Raw genomic sequence first — 20,451 nt, forward strand, 5'->3', positions numbered from 1 at the left:
CCCCCACACACACACACACAAACAATAAGTAAGTGTCAGAAAGAACCTTTTGCAATTTTCTCTGTTCTTCGTCCTCCTTCTCCAGGTCACGGATGTATTCCTTCAGAGAAGAAAGATATCAGGGTCATCACTTATTTTTCCTTTTAAAAAAGGTCAAGAAGAAGAAGCTACTAGAAAAGAAATGAAAACCTCAACATAAACTTTAGGGGATCAACTAGTTGTACGTGTACATTTAATTTTCACCTGTGTGAATTCTCCTTTAAGAATTTGATAAAGTTATGCCCCATTTCTCTCTGCATTCCATTCCAGTAACTTCCTGAATTTCCTCTTAGAAAAAAAATTCAGAAGTTGTGCCCTCTTTCTTACTTAGGGGTGGCAAAATGGCGGGTCGAGTCGATATGGGTGGAATGAGTCAGGTAAAAACGGATAAAATATCCGACCCAACCCATATTTGATATGGATAAAAAGGGCAACGATAGTATTGATGTCCATATTATCAATTTCTTCTTATTATGTAAGGAAAAAAGTACTTCGAGATTACATGTTCATTTTTATTCTTTTTCTCCTTTTAGGGTGTGTTTGATATGAAGGAAAATGTTTTCATGTTATCCTAGAAAATATTTTACTGGAAAATGAGTGGTTTTGAGTCGAGATTGGGAGGTCATAATGTAGGTCTCGAGGTGGAGTGGGAAGTCAGATCCCAGGGCTTGACTTCCTGATTTAAGGGAAGTTTTGAAGAAATTGATTCATGTTTGAACCACTTCTAAGGATGGGATAACCAACCCATTTTGAGTCGAGCAGTTAACCATAAATTTTTACCCATTTTCTCAACCCTATCTTACTAGACTCGCATTCCATTCAGGTAACTTGCCTGCATAAAAACTTTACCTGGAAAATATCTAAGCGGTCAAGTTTTTCAATGCGTGAACATCTTTCATCATCTTCCAAAAGATCTTGGACTTTGCGCCACTGTGTATCAACCTGTGGCTCCAAAGAAACAAAGGATGAATTTCAGAGAAATAAAAGGAACAAAAGGTAAAAGTGATAGAAAGCCCAAACCACCAGATCCACTTCCCTTGGGGAAAGGAGGTGAAGAAAAGCTTAAAAGTAACAAAGACCTTGATAAAGCCACAAGTCTCCAAAAACTGTTTGTACTCCAATCTATTCCGTCGATACTCTTCTTGAGCCTTTGACCTCTCCTGGAATAACAAACCAAATAACGAGAAAGATATGATTAACAACTTCGCACCATAAAAATTACAAATGTTCAAGGTACAGGATATGTAGGATGCACAGGGTACATTCACATAGAAATTAACCAAACCACAAACTGTTCAAAGAATAAAAAGGTTGCTCTTTCAATTGCTTATCTTTTATTTACATATTCTTCGAGCAAAAATACAGTGGTCACTTCAACAGATTTTATGAATGATCCATGTCTAGATCAAAAATCTGAGCAATGCATTTTCAATAGTGAGAATAGCAAAGGCGCACCTTTTTCTGAAGATCCACCAAGTAGTTCCTGAAAAGATCTTCACGATCAGCCTCTCGTTCAACACCCTTGAACCGTTCATCATCCTCAAACATTGTTACTGCCTTACTGGTATCACAAAATCACGAGATCATTAAAAAGGGAAAAGTTGTTTCTGTTACTACAGTTAGTAAGTATTAATAAAAGAGAAGCTTTTGTTAACTACCTCCATCTTGTAGATGAAGTGAGTTCCTTGGACTCCTGAAACAATTAAAGTCAAACCAGGTTAACACTATAATACATAGTTTGCACACCATAAGTGATGTGTGACATGATAGATGCACAAGTGGTAAACAAGTTCTTGACACATTTTCTCTATAGGAAACTTGTCAATTAATCAAGTATCTTTAAAGCAAAGGTATTACAAGGAGTTCTCTCTTTCAAGAAATTGCTGTTAATATGCTTCAATCAATTAATCAATCAACTCTGCCTCAATCCCCCATCAGTTAGGCTTAGCTACATAAGTTCTCTATATCTTTTCATTCTGTTCAGGCCATTATAATCACAAAAGATATGTAGGATAATAAAATGGGACTCTTCTAATGCATAAGAGGAAGGATTATTTTATTGGCAGTAAGGTCAGTGGAAACTTTTTCAATTGTTTTGTGTACACTGTTACTGACAAAAAAAAGTAGAGGTAAGAGCACCAAACCAACATGAAAACTGTACCAGCCTACCAAGAACCACTAAGGAGCACATATTTTACCTCTAACATCTTTGTGAATTCCTCTTTTGCCTTTCTTTGTCTAAGGCGCCTCTCCTCAGCCTCCTGTTTCTTCCTTTGCATCAAGTACTGTTGGGGAGAAAAGGTACGTCAAAACTCAGAAACCAATTGGTGATACTTTAAAACTTCCACACTCTAGATTGACAGCATCATGGGAGAGGGAGGGGACGGGGAGGGTGGGAGGGGGGGGGATCAATTTAACAATCAAAAACCCAGTGATTACCTCATTAAATGCTTGTTTCCGCTCACCAAGAGTTTTCAGAGCCCCATACCGTTTATCATTGATTATAACTCGCATTGTCTGGTATGATAGTTCACTGTCAGTCACAAGTGCATAGATTTTAAATTAAGATAGCATGTCCAACTAACCTGCTCCCATGTCCAATCAGATTCAACATTAGCAGACTCTAATAGAGATTTGAATGCATGTTTAGCCTCCTAAAAAAATATAAAATGAGTCAGTGGAATATTAAGCATTAAACAAATAAATACTCAGAGGAACACATTAAATCATTTTACCTGCTTGGTGGCATATAGAAAAGGTTCTTCATCTGCTGATTTCTCTTCTGCAGGTACCACATTGATCTTCCCAGCAACTGCCATGCCTTTCTTTGCCTCCTGTAAATCACGATTTTAAACAATTAACTTAACAAGACACCAATAATTCATCTCAAAAATCTATTACGCACAGGAATCCACAATTTGGCAAAGAGAGGGAGCATTTCCAAGGTATGACAGGGTTCATGTAACTTGTGCTGGAGCCTTGAATTTAGCAGAGGAAATTCGAACAGATATTAGAATGTCAAACTTGGGATCTGTACTTGTGACCTAAAGCAATTCTTGAACCCCTTTTTGCCAACTCCTTGTGTCAAAGGGATTCAATATGACACAAAAGAGGATTTTCGCCTAATAAGCATAGTTCAATTTTCCGACAAAATTCGTTGGCTCTACATATCTCCGACCATACTAGCAGTGGCATGGGGGAAGAAAAGTTAGAAGATTCCTTTTGACGATGCATATGCCAGCACAATCAAATTTCAGATAGAGCTGCTGAAGGAGTTGGCCATACCTCAATATCCTGACTAGAAGCTCCACTTAAAGAACTACCAACTTGAGGAGATAAATTTTCAATGCCACTCCTAGAGATTGTCAAGATTCATCGTGATATATTAGACTAAAAATTATGACAGACGATCAAAGTGAAGCCACCATTAGAAAATGATAGGGTCCATACATTTGTGTCTGATAGGCATTAGCTAGAGCAGCAGATCTTGTATTCCCTGAAACAGCAGGTGAAGAGATACCGGCTGAACTTGTCACAGCAAAGCTCACAGTAGGAATGGCTGATGATCCAGAAACCACCAAAGGTGGAGTATTAACATCAGAAACAGCAGGCGTAACTGGAACAGGGCTTGAAGCAACTCCAGAAACCGTTGAAGAAGATGTGGAGCTAACCGGGGTGACAGCAGATGGTTGTTCTGTTGAGGTCACAGCTTCACTGACTTGCACACCAGAATTTGTGCTTGTTCCAGTCTGAACTACTTGACTAGCAACATTTTCAGCGAGTTCACGAGCCAACTGATGATACATACTGATGAATTAGTTCCATAACATATAGAATAAACAGAAATATCCGATAAAGGCAATAATTCTTCATGAACCTTTAGTTCATCAGGCATTGTCCACTTAGACTGCTTGGTTTCTTTGTTGTAGTAATACCTGAAAGATCCAATAACACATAAATCACTAAAACAAAATAAAAAAGCATACTGCAGTAGCCAAGAGAACCAAAATACTTTTACTGGTAAATCTTACTTCCGACCATCGGCAGTTGTGAATTCTTTCCATACAGTCGAAGCATCAGCTCTCTGTTAAAGAACAAAACAAATGCACCGTTTAAATGTAAATCTCAAATTAAAAGAGCAGTAATGAACATCTGAACAGCATTGGCAGCCTCCCAAAGTTCCTGCTCCAGGCAGTAATGGAGGAATAAACATAAACAAGCCCAGCAACAATGAAAATAAAATTCTATTAGCAATAGGCAAGGCAACATGTTGCATATGCATATAAATTTATACGATAATTAGTGAGGTAAATGTTTTTTATCAAGCATACTTTGTTTATTTTTCCATTTGGATTGAAAAAATAGATGATCATTAGTGAGACAAATGCTACCAGGTGTTATTATTTAAATCTGCCAGCTGCACGCATTTGTTAGATAAAAATAATGATTTGCCACAAATTTTGAGTGATTCCATCAGGAAAGAATCAAACAGACTTAATTAACATCATAAAAGACAGCTAAATATCTCTACAAGGAACACCTCTCTACTGAATATTTTTATCAAGAAAACAAATTATAGAAACCTTTTATATCTTTTTTAGACATATTTTTACAAGTTGCAGAAAGAGGACATTTAAGCAAAGGAAGAAAAGGCACAAGTTAAAAAATTAGGAGGAATTAGCACAAGAAACATACTGTCAATGCAGATTATAAATCCAAAGAAGCCAACTTTGAAACTCAATTGAAGAAAACTGCTGGTGTGCTTAAAGAATAACAGTAGAACATAATGTTAAAAAGAAACACAACATTTGGCCAAACCATATTCTTTTGCTAAAAAGGAAACATCTCAATCCAAGCTTGTCGTTCAGCTACAACTATAGCACTTTATGTTTATCGCACCTTTTTTACATGAATTTAACCATCAATTGTACTTTCCAGTTGTTGCAGTCAATTTAGTATTGATCGAAGCATGAAACTTCTTGTCAAGTCAAAAAGGAAATTTTAACATTAAAATGAATTGAGACACCTGTAAAGATAGTTAAAAGAAACACAAGGAAATTGTTGCAAAATATTCCAAGACAGAGCATGTACACTCCATGTAACATTACATGTGTAGTTGAGGATATGAGAATAAAAGTTGTACCTGTAAAACTAGATAGGTCATAAACATCAAGCAAGTCATGTTCAAGAGAAGACTTGAAATCACAAAGAAACTGAAGTAAACTGGCTTTTTGATGGTAATAATCTATGTTGTTCGGACTCCTCGAAAATGTCAATGGATGTGTGTCAGATCCTCCAGAAGTACTAATACAGCATTTTTTAAGGATCCGACACAGGTGTGGCATCATTTAAGTAAAGTCCTAGCAACACGGATGATAATTAGAAATGATCAGATTTTAGATCAAGAAGTAAAGACTAATGAAGCACTTGCGCATTCATACCATTAGACCAAAAAATTCACAGGCAACCTAAACTGTTCCCAGCTTGTAGATTTGACAGACTCTACCTCAGATTCCAATTTGTTAGGTCAGGTAAAGTTTCCACAAATAAAGAGAGGAAAGCACATGGAAAAATCTAACTGAACAACTAAATATCTGTCAGCATCATCTCCTCCATATTGGAAAAGACAGTATAAGAGAGAATTTAGTGTCAGATACCAAAAGAAGTTGAGGAAAGGTGACACATGGAGAGACAGCGAAGGCATCCGAAACGAGGCTCACATAGCAGCAACATCTACTTTGCTTGAGTTTGCGAGCAAGGGTGTTCACAAACAGGCAAACTCCACTCATGAAGAAAATGTGTGGATGAGGAGAATCAACAAGAAAGGCTGACTTGAAGTAAGGGAGTACTTGAAAGAGGAGCTAATTACCTAATTTAAGTACATTAACATAAATAGAGACAACCTAAGATCTCCAAAGAGATCGGGAAAATTAGGCATGTCCAATATGTATTTCTAGATCTGATCAGGAAACTGAAGGAAGTTCATGGCAATCGTCAAAAGATTCGGGAGCCAGGAAAAATAAAAGGGCAAACAACAACCAAATTCAGATAAAGGAGGCAATATTAACTTTGAAACAGACCAACTTCTCCGAAGAGCATCTTCTTTGTGTTTTTCTGACAAAGAGTAAGTGAATCTCAATGTGTTAAGTCCTCTCATAAAATACTGAATTTGATGCAGAATGTCAATAAAACATTTTGCACAATTGATATACAAGCTACTAGACTCCAACTAACAATAAACCAGGTGGTTGCTCCATATAGACTTCTTCCTTGAGATCAACGTGGAGAAAACACTTTTAACGTCCAATTGAGTAAGAGGTCAATGGCGAATGGTAACCATAGATAAAAAAATAAAGGCAGGCATATGCTATATTAGCCATGGGAGAGAACGTATCATCGTAATCTAATCCAAATATCAGAGTACACCCTTTGGCAAAAGTGAACGTAAAACAAAGAGAACACAGCTGGAAAACTTGGATCTACCAAAATAGTGTAGCGGTCACGGAGAAATGCTCAAAACTACACAAATCTTATATGAGAAAGTAGTAACAAAAAGATGCACGGTGCTACGCAAATCAATTATGAGAAAGCAGTCACCACCAGAAAGATGGCACGATACTACACAAATCAATTATGAGAAAGTAGTGGAAAGATGGCACAGTGTTATACAAATTAGATATGAGAAAATAGTCACTGAAAAGATGGCACAGTGTTACACAAACACTGACAGATACAGGTTGACACAAAATATACTTAGGGCCTGTTTGGAAAGCCCATCCTCATAATTGGATTTTGTGTAATTGGTCAACGTAATTACTAGGTTGTGTAATTACTAGGCTGGTAATTACTACCCTAGTAATTACACCAATTCCAATTATATGGCTGGTTTCTAAACAGACCCTTAGAAAGCCGCCAACAATTCACACACGATAACCTATCGGACTGAGTTTTCATCCACTGAATATGGGGTTCATGCATACATCAATTAAACTTCATCCTTGTTACATTAGAAGCGATACCTAAAATTCCTAAAATGTGGCCCTACTTCTGTTTACATAACCATTAGCGAAACGGGTGGCATATATATATGGTCATAGCCGCTGCCCCCCCCCCAAAACGGAAGCTCTTTGATTCTCTGCCAGATTCATAGAAGCTTTGATACCATGTGAGAATATTACACAAGAATATTATTAAATTATGTACCTACATTATTACACTGAGATCCTATGTATAGACACTATATTACAATCTTTTTCCAAGTAAGATTGTATGTACTATTCGGCTATTCCTATTCCAAGTGGGTTTCTATATACTATTCCTTTTCCAAGTAGATTTATATATATTCTTCTTGTTCATATTCTTATTCTAACAAAGCTTATGCAATAAAATAAAGAGCAATGCTCGGAAGTTCCTCATAAATCAATGAATGTCAACAGGATAAGATAAAAGTAGAATGCTACCTCAACAACAACAAAAATTTAGGATGTTGTGAATTTCCTCCAGAGTGAATACATGGAGGATGTGCAAGTAGTTCGCAACAACACTTCCTACATCTATTAATCTTTCAGTAGTATATTTATGCACTTGCTTAGGATCATGGTTTAAATTGAAATAGGTCAACTTCCAGTTTCGACGGGAAATTTGTAACTACCAACAACATGTATGACCAATTCCACATAATATCAAGTCACTAAATTGCAACATAAGATGGAATAACAAGTTGTTGCCTGCCTTGAGAAAATGAAAGCGCCTTCAATTTGAGCACTAATCGCAGTTGTTTATATGTCCATGACTTGCAATGACATCTACAAACCAGTGGAAGAACATGCAAAGAAAAGTAGAATACACATAAAAAGGTTTGAACTATTTAATAACTAGTGCAGTTGTTAACATCCATAAAAAAGGAAACAATATTTGCAGATTTTTGAGGCAAAAGAGAATACGTGCACTCCACCAAACAGTAAGTGAAGACTTCAATTATTAAAACAGCAGCAATTAAGAATATAACTAACCTCTAAAGGTGTCATCAGCTCCAAAGGCTTCTCCCAGCTAGATTGCTTTGTATTCTTATTGTAATAATATCTAAAGAAGCAAATTAATTGACTAATCACAGAACTACACTTTAATCCCAAACTAAATGAACAGGGAAAATAGGAAGCATAGCAGAGTTATATCTTAGCACTGCAAGCAGCATAATACGAACTGAGAGATTGTCAAGTAACATGATTTAACTGATAAACGGTAAAGTTCAAAAAAGAATTACCAAAAAACCAACTTACCGTCTCCCATCAGCAGCTTCATACTCTTGCCAGTCAGATGCAGTCTGCTGAGAAGCTGTGCTCGCCTAATTACAGTGCAAATCAGTAAGGTTTACAGATGACAGAATCAAAATCAAGTACTTAGAGAGAGAAAAGTTCAATTTCTAGTTATGGTACTGAAGCTCCGGCCTCCATTTGCAATTATAATGAACATGCAGAATACTAAATTCAACATGCATTAGAAAATCTTGCAGTCTTTTTCCATGGCAACTACATTTGAAGTTTGAGACAATTAGTTGAACCGAGACATCCACAATCTCCAAATTGCTAAAATCCATAGAAATGCTCTACATATTTAGTAAGTTATAATCCAGAAAGAGAAATACTGCTTTGAGGTTATGAGGCTACACCCAATAACCTTCAAATTTCTAATATCCAAATAACAGAAATGGTCTACATGTATAGTAAGTTATGATCCAGAAAGAGGATACTGTTTTGAGGATATGAGGCTCTAGAAATATGATTCACTAAATTGATGAAAACATTATGTGAACCTTATGAAAAATGAGCATACCAAAATGATAAGACCTTTCCTACATCAGAGAAAGCAGTAAACGAGAATTCTAAAAGCCTTGCACTCAAGAGTGCGGCTTAGTGGTCAATGAAGTGGGTGGAGAACCTGTTCAAATCACAGTCAAAACAAAAACACTAGGTTTCTTTCCATCTGCTTAAGTCTTGGTTGGAAATTACTCTGTACCTTTATTAATGAGAGATGGCAAGTACCCAATGGAAGATCGACGTGCATGTTAAGTCCAGCCACCACCGTCATCAAAATGATAAGTCAGGGAGGTCATTATTAACGATACCACGTAAGATGGCATCATGAAAGATCTCCTAAAGACCACAAAAACTTCATTGGCACCAATAGAAAGTTATTAGCAGATTGTCATTCAGCTTCCAAAATAATCTTTTCACGTCCTTACTACTCCCTATGTCTCAATGTGTGATACACATCGATTGAAACTCGTGTTTAAGAAAGAACAAAAGACTTTTGAAACTTGTAGTCTATAAAAATACACAGATATCTGTATGGCTATATAGAATCGTATTATGGATAAAAATTGGAAAGTTTAAAGATTGAATTTATTTCTATATATAAAAAGGTATCATCCTTTTAGGGACAATATAAACGTTCATCAATCAGCTCTCATCTATTTGTATTTCTATGAATTACTTGGGGATAACATAATTTGAAAGCACAAATTCCTAGAGAACCCATTTATCTTTCATCCCCTCATCCCTTCCACCATATTATCATCCTAGGGAGTACAAGAAAGTGCACAATAGAAAATCCTCCCTTGACCATGTGGAATTTACAACAAAGGGTTACTCTTTATCTACTCCCAATAATACAAACTGCTCATCATTTTCTTCCTTAGCCATTGGCCCACCATAGACAGTGAGGCACTAAGGAGATTTGTAACATTAGTTTCTCAATCCCAACTTTGTTTCATGGTGGATCAAACTAGGGTTGAGATTAAATTCTTTGAATGAGAATATGCAAGAGAGCTTGACCATTAATGTGGCGCCTCCTTTTCGTTGTTTCTTTGTTTTTATTAAATAAATTATTATTTACAAACTTTGTGTGGGGAAAATAGTTTTCGTGCAGGCCACAACCATTTACAGTGTTTATAATCTTTGGTATGTGCTTCCAAAATTGGGAAGGGGGAATGAGCAACTCAGACGCTACAGAGCCTTCACCCTTGTTGCTCTTAGTTTGAGGAAGTGGCCATAGATCCACATCAGAAAATGCAGACTAAGAAATTAATACTCAAGGTTCAATTTTGGAAACACATATCAAATTTCAGGCTTGCCACAAAACTCACTGATTCTGTTTAAGAAATCACTAGTAACTTGGTTTACTTTTTCTTCATAGTTGTGATTTGACTTCCACGTCTTCAAATGATAATCTTATGCCCAAAATATCAGAACAAGTTGAAATAAGCATTAGTACCAAGCATGTATTATACTTTTTCAAAAATAACAGTGGTATCAAGGTCGGCTTCCAGCACCTTGAGTGGCCCACCTTGTACCAGCCCTCTCACCAGCGTACGTATCAAGTGACAGTGCCTACCAGAGCTTACAAATGTCGGAATAAGTCATTTAGCATTTCTTTTCATTGCTGGGTGGAGCCCCATCTCCTAGGATTGAACCACTTCATTGACCACTGCCCACCAAGTCAACATGCACTAGACTTGGTAATAGATTTGCACAAAGTAATAGTTCCACTCCTTTTGGCAGGTTTAATCCTATGTTGTTTCACATGTGGTTCATTCCTATTGTTATATACAATGGTTTTCCACCAATGTCTGAATGTACAAGTCTAATCCAATTAAAGATGAGGACAACACGCATGACGCACCACATACAAATAGATGGTTAGGAAGAAACAACCACTGATAGCATTTGCAATGCTTCATTCCAATTAATAAACATGCAACAGTGCACTAAGCCTTCTTCAAGAAAAAGTTCATTCTTATCAATACAGAGTTTTCTTTCAACATTCTGCTTATCTATCAAAAATCCCATATTATCTTAATATTTTAATTGTCGTTAGTACGATACTTCACACCTCGCATACTTGCAGCACCTCTCCCCTATCTGAATAACAACTTACTCTTCAAAGCTAATAAGTGTGGAAAATGGAAGAAAAGAACATGTTCTTTACCACTAAAAATGTAACATAAGAAAGACCCTTATTTGCTCATTTATTTTATTAAATATGGTTCTAACAAGATTCCTCAAGTTATACGCTTAGGTCAAAAATTTTCCAAAGAGTGATTTCCAGTCATAGTGGAATCTCAATTATCCAGCTGTGGTTTTAATTTTGGATGCCAACAATAGCATAGTTGCTTAGATTCCCTTCCTCTAAAGTATTAGGTCTTGGCTTTGAATAGGAAATACTTTGAAGATCTCCTATCAAGTAACAAGTGAAGAAATGCATAAAGATCTCATCTTACTCAGATTCAGCATTAATACATCACTGAGAAATAATGCTTGATAACAATATGCATCAACATAAAAGGACTTATAAGACAATAGGCTTCCACCAGATTGCAGACAGAGACTCCACCATTGTAAGTTTAAACAAGGGAAAAACATTAGCAGATGTGTTTTTGGATGATTTGGCTACCAGTTAAAGACTGTTCCAGGAAAAAGATGATACAACTATTAAAAATCCATGAATATGCTGCATAAACATTTTACACATAAATCTATTGATACCCACAAACTGGGAACACCTTCTACGCTGCAAATACAGAAATTGACAACTTATACCAATATGCAGATCATAAAAGAACTTGTTCTGCACAGTGTTAGCAATGGTAAAGAACAGGATAAAAAGATAAAACGTTCATCAGATACAAACATAGCCAGAATCTTGGGCTGACCTAAAAGAGAAGAAGAACAGAAACAGCAAAATCTTGCACAAATATGGTAATTCAGAAGTCCACATATTAGGTCTCAATTGAGTAATGTTGAAAGAATTTTCAAATAGGTACAAGAAAGAAGCATACCGGAACTGCTGGAGCTACAGCTGACAATTGGTGACTACTCGGGGGAGTAGGGTCAGCCACTGGTGTGGTTTGACTTCCAGATGACAACCAAGGCTGTCCGCCCGCAGGGAAAGTAGGACCATGCATTTGGGAAGAAGATTGAACCTGAGAAGGCAAGTTCAGTCCAGTTCATATCTGGGCAAAAGGAGGTGGTGGGTGCATACTAAAGAAAAAATAACAATAGAAAAAAGAACAAACAATTCAAGGAACCTAGTGCTATTTCTTACTGTATATGATGATGAGAATGGATTTCCAGCACCACTAACACCAGGCATGTGACTATTCAAAGGGGGATTGACTTGTTGGGGCTGAGGAATACTTGATTGGTTATATGACATTTGAATTGCCTGAGATGACGGTGTTCCATGACCTGGCTGGCCAGGTCTTGGGGGAAACTGCTGCATTGTTTGAGAAAACTGGGGTATTTGACCTTGACCAGGAGGCATTCCAGCATTTGGTGTTTGTCCAACAGGGCGATATTGTGGAGAGGCTGAAATTGGTGGAGCAAAATGCTGGCCTTGCTGTGTTGATAGAGCAGGTCGAAACTATGACAACAGACGCATGATGCACTTATGATAAGTTTTCAAAGGTAACAGATAAATAATTTTCATAAAAGCAAGATGCATAGCTTACTTGCATAGGAAATGAACCAAAACCTTGAGGTGGGGTGGATCCAACTGAAGGAGGCCAAAGAGGCTGTAATAGGAATATCAAGATCAGAAGACTAATAAGAATGAATAACATTTTACATGTCTAGCATGCTAGTCACAAAGGCTAGGATGATGTGCAATTAGTGATATCCGACCATCTGAGAATGTTACAAAGCACAGGATACCAGATATCCTTAAAATGGTAATCACTTAAAATTAGCGAGCCACATTTTAGAAGGCCCCTTCAGCCTCAAGCTGACAGTTGAGGAATGCTCAAGTTCATCTGTTTTTACATTGCTCCTTCACCACACAAATCTAGCATCTCATTCAAAATATCAAGGGGGTTATCGGGGACATGCATATGAAAGATCTGGGAAAGGACACTGAAAATATGGAACCAATGTCTGCTGCTATCTGAGGGTGTATTTAGAAGGAAAGAAACTCAAGAATTTGTTTGAGCAAAATGGAATAAATAAGTACAAAGTAGAGATGACTGGTTTTCTATGTCATTGGCAATAGCTAATGACATAGAAGCCATAATTGACTTTTTGAGTTCATTGTGTAATCTGTAATGAGACTTTCCTCTGTAAATACTTTGCAACAATTATCTGAACCTTAATACAACAACTTTACCAATCAACAAATATTCCAATTCCAATTCTTCTCATTTCTCCATTTTTCTCATTTCTTTTTAAGTGATTCGGTTTGACAGTAAAAATAAATCATAGTTCCCTTCCAGGTGATAATCAGCAATCCACACTCTTTTCAACACAACAATTGTCTGTGTATTTCAAGAAAGGCAATACAGTCAAAGAAATTACCTGTGGACCAGACGGTGGAGGATTACTGGCCATGTCTGCACAAAAACAAGTATCTGCACATTACAAATACATGATTAGCAAATGCAATATCAAATACTCACATTATTCAGAGTATACAGAAACCACATATGCATTATACAAATATTTTTATGTCAAAATAAAATTTGTGCGATGATTAACCGAAAGAAAAACAGCAGCAAACTGAATAAGCAGTGATCTTTAAAAAGGGAAACGAAATTCTAATAAATTCGGCGAATCGGGGGACTGAAAATGCGAAATAGGCGCAGCGATAGAAGATGTTGATAAATAATTTACCTGGAGAGAAAATTCTCCTTCCGAACAGAGGGGAAAAAATGACGAGAGAACTGCAAAAACCGAATATAAACCCTAGCGAGCGGAATTGGCTCCAACTCAATGCGACAAATGCTAGTCCAACAATTACTACTCCTTTTCTTTTAATTTAATTTAACTAGAATTCGGTCGGTCTTTAAAATAAATATTAAAGAATTATTTTTTTTAAAGGATTATATAGCTTTTTTTATTTCCAAACGTAATATTATCGCTTTATTTTTTATTTATATTAATTATGAAAATCGTTTTGAGATGACGATTGAAATAAAACTTAACAAATTTAACATCTATAATCTATTATATGAGGGATAGTACATTATTAATCAATACGTCAAATGTCAATATATATTTTCTTAATAATTTTTTTGTTTGGACAGGTAGTTAATATGTCACTTTCTACATTTTATTGGAATATCAATGAGTTTGAATCTTTATATTACATATACTCCGATTTACTTTTTTTCTTGAGTATATAAGAATTATATTATAAAGTAACTGAAAAATACTAATAAAATACATCTACACATCTTATTATTCTTTTTCAAATTGATATGATAAAACTCCTTTGAATATTTCGTTTTTCAATCGTTGTAGCGAAATTCCTTGTCGGGTAAGTTCCGACCCGCACGATGCGTTGAGGCGCAGCAGTTGACTGGACATCTAGGGGTAAAGCACTGTTTCGGTGCCATCCTGGACTTGAACCAGAGACCTCGCCCGTGAAGTAAATCATCGAACCTACGGTCCAACCAATTGGGAGAGAATCAATAAATTCCTTTCGGGAGCGATTCATCCTTCCCGAACGCAGCATACAACTCTCCGTTTTGTTCCTTTTTCAAATATACAATTTAAATTTGTATGATTTTTGCATGAACCACATCTATTAGTATTTTAGATTCTTTAGTTGCATTTATATCAAAGATAATTGTTATCATTTGTCAAATTTGTTTTCTAAGAATGTTATCCAAAATGTTACGCCATTATTAAGTTTCAATATATTCAACCTCGAATGAGAAAATGTTTTTTTAAAAAAATTATTAACTCGTTTACTATATTTTAATCTATATATTTTATATGAAATATAAAGATAAATAGATTCATATAAACTACGTAAAAATATTTGATAGATAATAAACCTCTTCAAATATTATGTGTATAGAATAATAAAATTCAAAAGTTAATTAAATTGAATACTCTGATAATATGTTTTCATTTCAAATATACTTCTTGCATTCTCAAATCAATAATTGCACCTCTTTCTATATAAAATTAATACATGAACAACCTAAGATATATACTCATTACTTAGTATATTAAAATAATTTAAAACTTTAATCATAATTTTGTGTTTATTTAATCATACTCATATGAAAAGTTTTTGTGTACAAATTTTTGTGTTTATTTTTAAAAAAATATATTAAAAATCAAGTCAACTTATTTAGTCATTTGTATTCATCTTTTATTTAAAATTTTCAAAAGATACATATTTAACAAAAATAAATTAATTTATCAAATGCATGAATAAAATTTTTTAGCATATATGTTTGTCCTATTTTTGAATTTCATAAAATGTATATTAAATATTTATATTCACTATTTTATTTATTTTGATCTATATTTAATTATACTTCAAAAGAGTTACAAAATATGATTTTCATAGTATATAAAATACAAGTATTTAATATTACAAAATATATTTAATATTACAAAATATTTGCATGGAGCGCAATTGACATATAAGTAAACCAAAACAAAAAGAGAACAATTTTGACTAAAAAAATTACAAAATCTTCAATTATGGGATCAATATTTTCATTTATTAGATTTTGTTTTTCAATTACTTCTAATAAAACATGAAATAAAAAATAGATAAACTAAAGTGGGATTAAAAAAACAATAAATAAAATAACAAAAACATTATTCATCAAATTATACTATTTTTTTTTTCAATTGTTATTTTTTATTTTGGCAAATAAATTAAATATCTTCATTTGCCTCAGAAGGGTTGTCTTACAATACACATTTATATATATATTTATTAAGAAACGCAATAAACTATCATAAGGTTACACATTTAAAATTTGAGAGTTATGAGGAGTTCTAAAGATTATGGAAATATAAATTTAGAGCCTAAGATTCTGTGGTCAAGAATTGATCTCTTGAACATGACTAACTAAAAAGCAAGAAAAAAACAATATACATAATTCATAAGATTTTCCTCTATCACGAGTACATCAAATATGAATTAGAATATAATAACATTTGCTTAAAAACTGATTGTCTTACAATACACATTTATTTAGATATTCACTGAGAAACACAATAAATTATCATAAGTTTACACATTTAAAATTTGAGAGTTACGAGGAGTTATAAAGATTATAGGAATATAAGTTATGAAGATAAAGAAATACATATTTCTTAGTTTAATAAGGGAAAATTAATGAGATTAATTTTAGGGAATGCTAAATTCAAAGTTCCAATTATGTTTGTAAGATTAGTTTCTTCCTTATCTATTTAATAGGAGAAAATGAAAAGGTAAGAAACTTAAAATGTTATTAATAACAAATTAAAATAAAAAAAGTTTTCTAACCGAAATTAATTTTATTAGTCACAAATTTACATATATTCTCATACGGTTTCATTACTAACTTAAAAAATACAAACTTTATATGTTTAATTAAAACAACAACAATGTAGTGTATTCTTACAAAGTGATTCCGGGTGTGCTCAATTAGAATATATCATTAAAAATATTCAATACTAAAAAAAATATTTATTCATTTATTTTGTGATTGATTACTACTATAATAGACCACATCATATATTTTTAGGGACAAAAATATTCAGTAGATATTAAAAAAGTGTACCATAGATAATATACCTTTAATTCAACCATGGAAATATCTAATATATATATATATATATATATATATATATATATTGTCCATCTTTTCATCTTCAACAACAACAACAATGAATGGAATAATCATTTTTTTGTTCAAAATGAAGATATAAAATAAAAGAGAACAAAATAATATTAGTTGAAATCAAAATAGTACAACAATGAATCTTCAAAATGTTTGAAAATCAATCAAACTTTTATACTACTACAACTCTCTATGCATGAATCTCCAAGATAATTAAGTTTCTTTCTTCATTTTGTTGAACTTGTACCAAATAACGTGATGAATCTTTCAATAATATATCAATGATCTTCATCAAAGTGAAGATCATATCGTGACATCATCTTTTCTATGTCTTTTTTTTTTATTACTTAACTACATGATTGATGAAGAAAAAGATGAAGAAAATAAAATTAAAAGATTATACTACTAAAAAGAAAGAATGAAAAAACGGAAATGAACATGCAACATCTCCATAGATGATTGATATTTATAGATAAAATAAGTCATAAAAATGGTAAAGGGAATCGAAAAGACATGCTATTTAAGTAGAGAATGTCAATAGATGGAGGGTTTTTGTAACTCATTTCATATGATTACAATATTAAATATGATTGAATTTTATAATTAATTAAAAAAATATTTTATGAAAAGAAAAAAAAAAGACAAAAAAAAAACGAAACAAATGGAGACCATATAGAGGTGCCACATCAGCATTTTTGGAGAGTGGTATTGAACCCACAACCTCTTGGATAGGTGAGAAAGTTAAGAGATAAATTAAAAGAAAAATAATGATCTTGTGGGGGATTGAACCCACAACCTCCTTGATTTAATCGAAAAAGGAGAGGAGAAAAAGAAAGGAAATATTATGGGATTGATGAGGATCGAACTAGGGTTCTCCGAATCTGAAAAATGCGATTATCAAGTTTAAAATAAGATTTAAGTGTTGTCCAAGGGATTCAAACTTGGGCTCCCTTGCCCAAATTTTCGTATTAATACATAAATCATACGTGAATTAAATGTTCACTAATAATGCCACATACTTAGATCGAAATCGAGATCTTGGCGTACATACAAGATACATAAGTCTTGTACTACATAATCTTAGGAAGATATGAGTCACTTAACAAACTATGAATGAAGCCTCATGGCTTGTATGTATAGACCCATAAGTCTAGCATATGATTAAAAGTAAGTGAACGTAAGATGTATGGAATGAAATGATGAAACCCTAAAAGGGTTAAGTACGAGTGTAAAATACATTTAATGGCCAAGTGCATTGGCATATGATGAAATGAACAATAAAATGATGCAATGAACAATGAAATAATGAAATGAACAATGAAATGATGAGACCCTAGAAGGGTTAAGTAAGAGTGTGAAACACACCAAATGACCAAGTGCATTAGCATATGATGAATGAACATTCACGTAAAAAGGGGTGAGTAACTATGGAGAGCAAATGTGCTAATGATAATGAATGTGGTGACAACATGATATGAGGCTAATGTAAAAGATGAGAGCAATTTCAAATGAGCCTAAGTAAATGTTACCAAAACGTACTCACCTATGAGAGTGTAAAGTTAATGAATAGACCAATCTCTAGGAACACTCTAATGAAAGTATTGAGATTAACACACTTAATACTAATGATGAGATGAGAAATCATCTATTGAGCTATGATGTCCTCATACTAGAAGCCAGCTTCCATGATGTATGAGTTGAATGTAATGGAACTTTATACTGAGCACCGATAGACTAGCTATGAGCGGTGATGCCTTCTTTCGGGAAGGGCGGAGGTTCACGTAACTCTCATGAGATGAGACTGTCCGACATGCCGGGTATGGGTATCCTTATATCTCCTAGTCCTCGAACCTATACTGCCAATATAGGGATCTGGCGGGGTTCAATTCCCATGTACGCTAGCATGATTTGGGTCACTTTGGCCGGTGATTCCACCTCTTTTCAGTGTGGAGTTTCATGACACTAGATTTCATAATGCTCACATGATCTATGTCGGTTAAAGTTAAAGTTCCCAATGAATGAATGAGGCCAGCATCAAATGATGCACATAATGAAATGAATGATACCAAAGGTGTCAGGATAGGATAATCAAAAGGTGAGTTAGATTCAAGTAATGACATTAGGTCATTCTTGGTCATTGCACAACGAACCCGGTGAAAGTCTTAAACTACATCCTAGGTATAACTAGTGTTTACACTGGCCCATGAATGAAATGAAATGAACTACGTATGAATGAATGAAGCAGAGTTTGTGTTTGCTATATCAGACTCCCTAATTAAGGTCCCATATGTTGAGACCTCATTTTTGGGAAGTCTCAATGTCAAGTGCATGATTCCAAGGTCTCATGGCATACGAATGAATGATATGAACAACGTTATGTGCTATGTGTACGCTATTGTGTACTGTGTGCAAAATGTTAAGTATGATGATGCATGTTACTCTCATGACATAACTTTTCTAATCCGAATTTGGAAAGCTCATAAACTTTCCTAATCCAAATTTGGAAAGCTCATAAACTTTCCTAATCTCAATTTGGCAAGTCCACTAACTTGACCTTCTACAATCATGTTGTTAGGAAAGAGCTATTCTTACTCATGCATGTCCTTGGTGTGTGCTTGCATATACCCATACTTAGTACAAGTGTGTACTAACCCTATACAACTCAACAATTTTAGGTGCAGGCACAGGTGGATGCTAGAGCTACATGTTGACTCTAAAACTATCCGAACATGGAGCATTCATCCAGACTTGGTAGGCCCTCATGCTTTCAAGGATGCTTGCCCATTATATTCTAGCTTAGTTATAGGATTGAGCTAGTGGAGTATGTTCCACTAGCGTTTCTTTCCGCTTTTTTGTTCAGACATTGTATTGGTGCCATTTTGGCAAGTATACATTTAATGCTATATTAAACTATTTCTTTCATTTGATGATCTTGATGTTAGATTGTTGATGGTAAACAATTATGAATCTAATAGAATGATTAGTATGTATGTTAAGAAACAAAAAGTTTCAAATTTTCCGCTAAAATTAACCTAGACGAACTAAGAATGATGTAAGTAGGCTTGTTTGCGACCTTTGAGATGTCAATGACGCCGGTCTTGTCTGGGGTCTAGACTTCGGTCGTGACAGACTATGACTATGTCTTTGTGTATTTACTCTTAGGGTTGATGCATAGTTATTCCTATTTGACTATATGAGTCTATGATGGTCATATTGATAATGATATGCTAGTGTATAGGATGACTTAAAAGATGATAATGGTTATTTCTATGTGCTTCTAGAATGACATGTAATATCTTATAAAGTGAAGTATGTTGTGTCTTGTCTTGGTTGACTTGTGTCCCTTACTAGATGCATGTACGAATGTCAATATGAGATGTATTGACTTAGGATGCTAAAGCCTCTTAGTCTTATATGTATGAACGACATGAGATCTTAAATGATGTTAAAAGAGTCCTTTATGTGAAACCTTGAACTTAGTGGTAAGGTTATGAATGTTGAAGTCAAAAGCCGTAATTGTATCCTTCAAGTAAAGGAATGATAGAATTAAGCTTGGTTGGATAGAACGACATCATATCAATCCTTAGGAAAGTCATTATGAGATTCTTGTCGCCATTGTAAGGTAGCCCTAATGGACCTCTTTGGTAGAGTAAATGTGAATGGGTAATGAACTTGATATGGAACCCCTTTATATGAACCTTTAATGTGAATTGCTCTATGAGAACCAAGGCTAGCACCGAGTGAGTATGGTAAGGTAAGTAGCTCTAGTTAAAGAATGAGACAACAGA

General features: G+C 34.4%; 1 protein-coding gene across 2 annotated transcripts in view; it reads right to left on the reverse strand.

Annotated features, from left to right (window-relative positions):
* LOC107025892 (pre-mRNA-processing protein 40A) overlaps positions 1 to 13,809 on the reverse strand; it is a 33,200-nt gene extending 19,391 nt beyond the window's left edge. For both annotated transcript variants that reach the window (XM_027918646.1, XM_015226672.2), the window contains exons 1-20: positions 13,701 to 13,809; positions 13,386 to 13,438; positions 12,548 to 12,610; positions 12,142 to 12,459; positions 11,876 to 12,019; positions 8,319 to 8,383; positions 8,052 to 8,121; positions 4,071 to 4,123; positions 3,917 to 3,974; positions 3,490 to 3,833; positions 3,325 to 3,394; positions 2,775 to 2,873; positions 2,625 to 2,693; positions 2,479 to 2,556; positions 2,238 to 2,324; positions 1,698 to 1,732; positions 1,495 to 1,600; positions 1,119 to 1,199; positions 889 to 981; positions 47 to 100 (exon numbers count right to left, since the gene is read on the reverse strand). In XM_027918646.1, the coding sequence (XP_027774447.1) occupies positions 47 to 100; positions 889 to 981; positions 1,119 to 1,199; positions 1,495 to 1,600; positions 1,698 to 1,732; positions 2,238 to 2,324; positions 2,479 to 2,556; positions 2,625 to 2,693; positions 2,775 to 2,873; positions 3,325 to 3,394; positions 3,490 to 3,833; positions 3,917 to 3,974; positions 4,071 to 4,123; positions 8,052 to 8,121; positions 8,319 to 8,383; positions 11,876 to 12,019; positions 12,142 to 12,459; positions 12,548 to 12,610; positions 13,386 to 13,418 (1,920 nt within the window). In that variant the 5' untranslated portion in view covers positions 13,419 to 13,438; positions 13,701 to 13,809. The remainder of the gene's footprint in view (positions 1 to 46; positions 101 to 888; positions 982 to 1,118; positions 1,200 to 1,494; positions 1,601 to 1,697; positions 1,733 to 2,237; positions 2,325 to 2,478; positions 2,557 to 2,624; positions 2,694 to 2,774; positions 2,874 to 3,324; positions 3,395 to 3,489; positions 3,834 to 3,916; positions 3,975 to 4,070; positions 4,124 to 8,051; positions 8,122 to 8,318; positions 8,384 to 11,875; positions 12,020 to 12,141; positions 12,460 to 12,547; positions 12,611 to 13,385; positions 13,439 to 13,700) is intronic.
* Positions 13,810 to 20,451: the final 6,642 nt, after the last annotated feature.

This window comes from Solanum pennellii, chromosome 7, assembly GCF_001406875.1.
Source record: "Solanum pennellii chromosome 7, SPENNV200".
Taxonomy (NCBI): Eukaryota; Viridiplantae; Streptophyta; class Magnoliopsida; order Solanales; family Solanaceae; genus Solanum; species Solanum pennellii.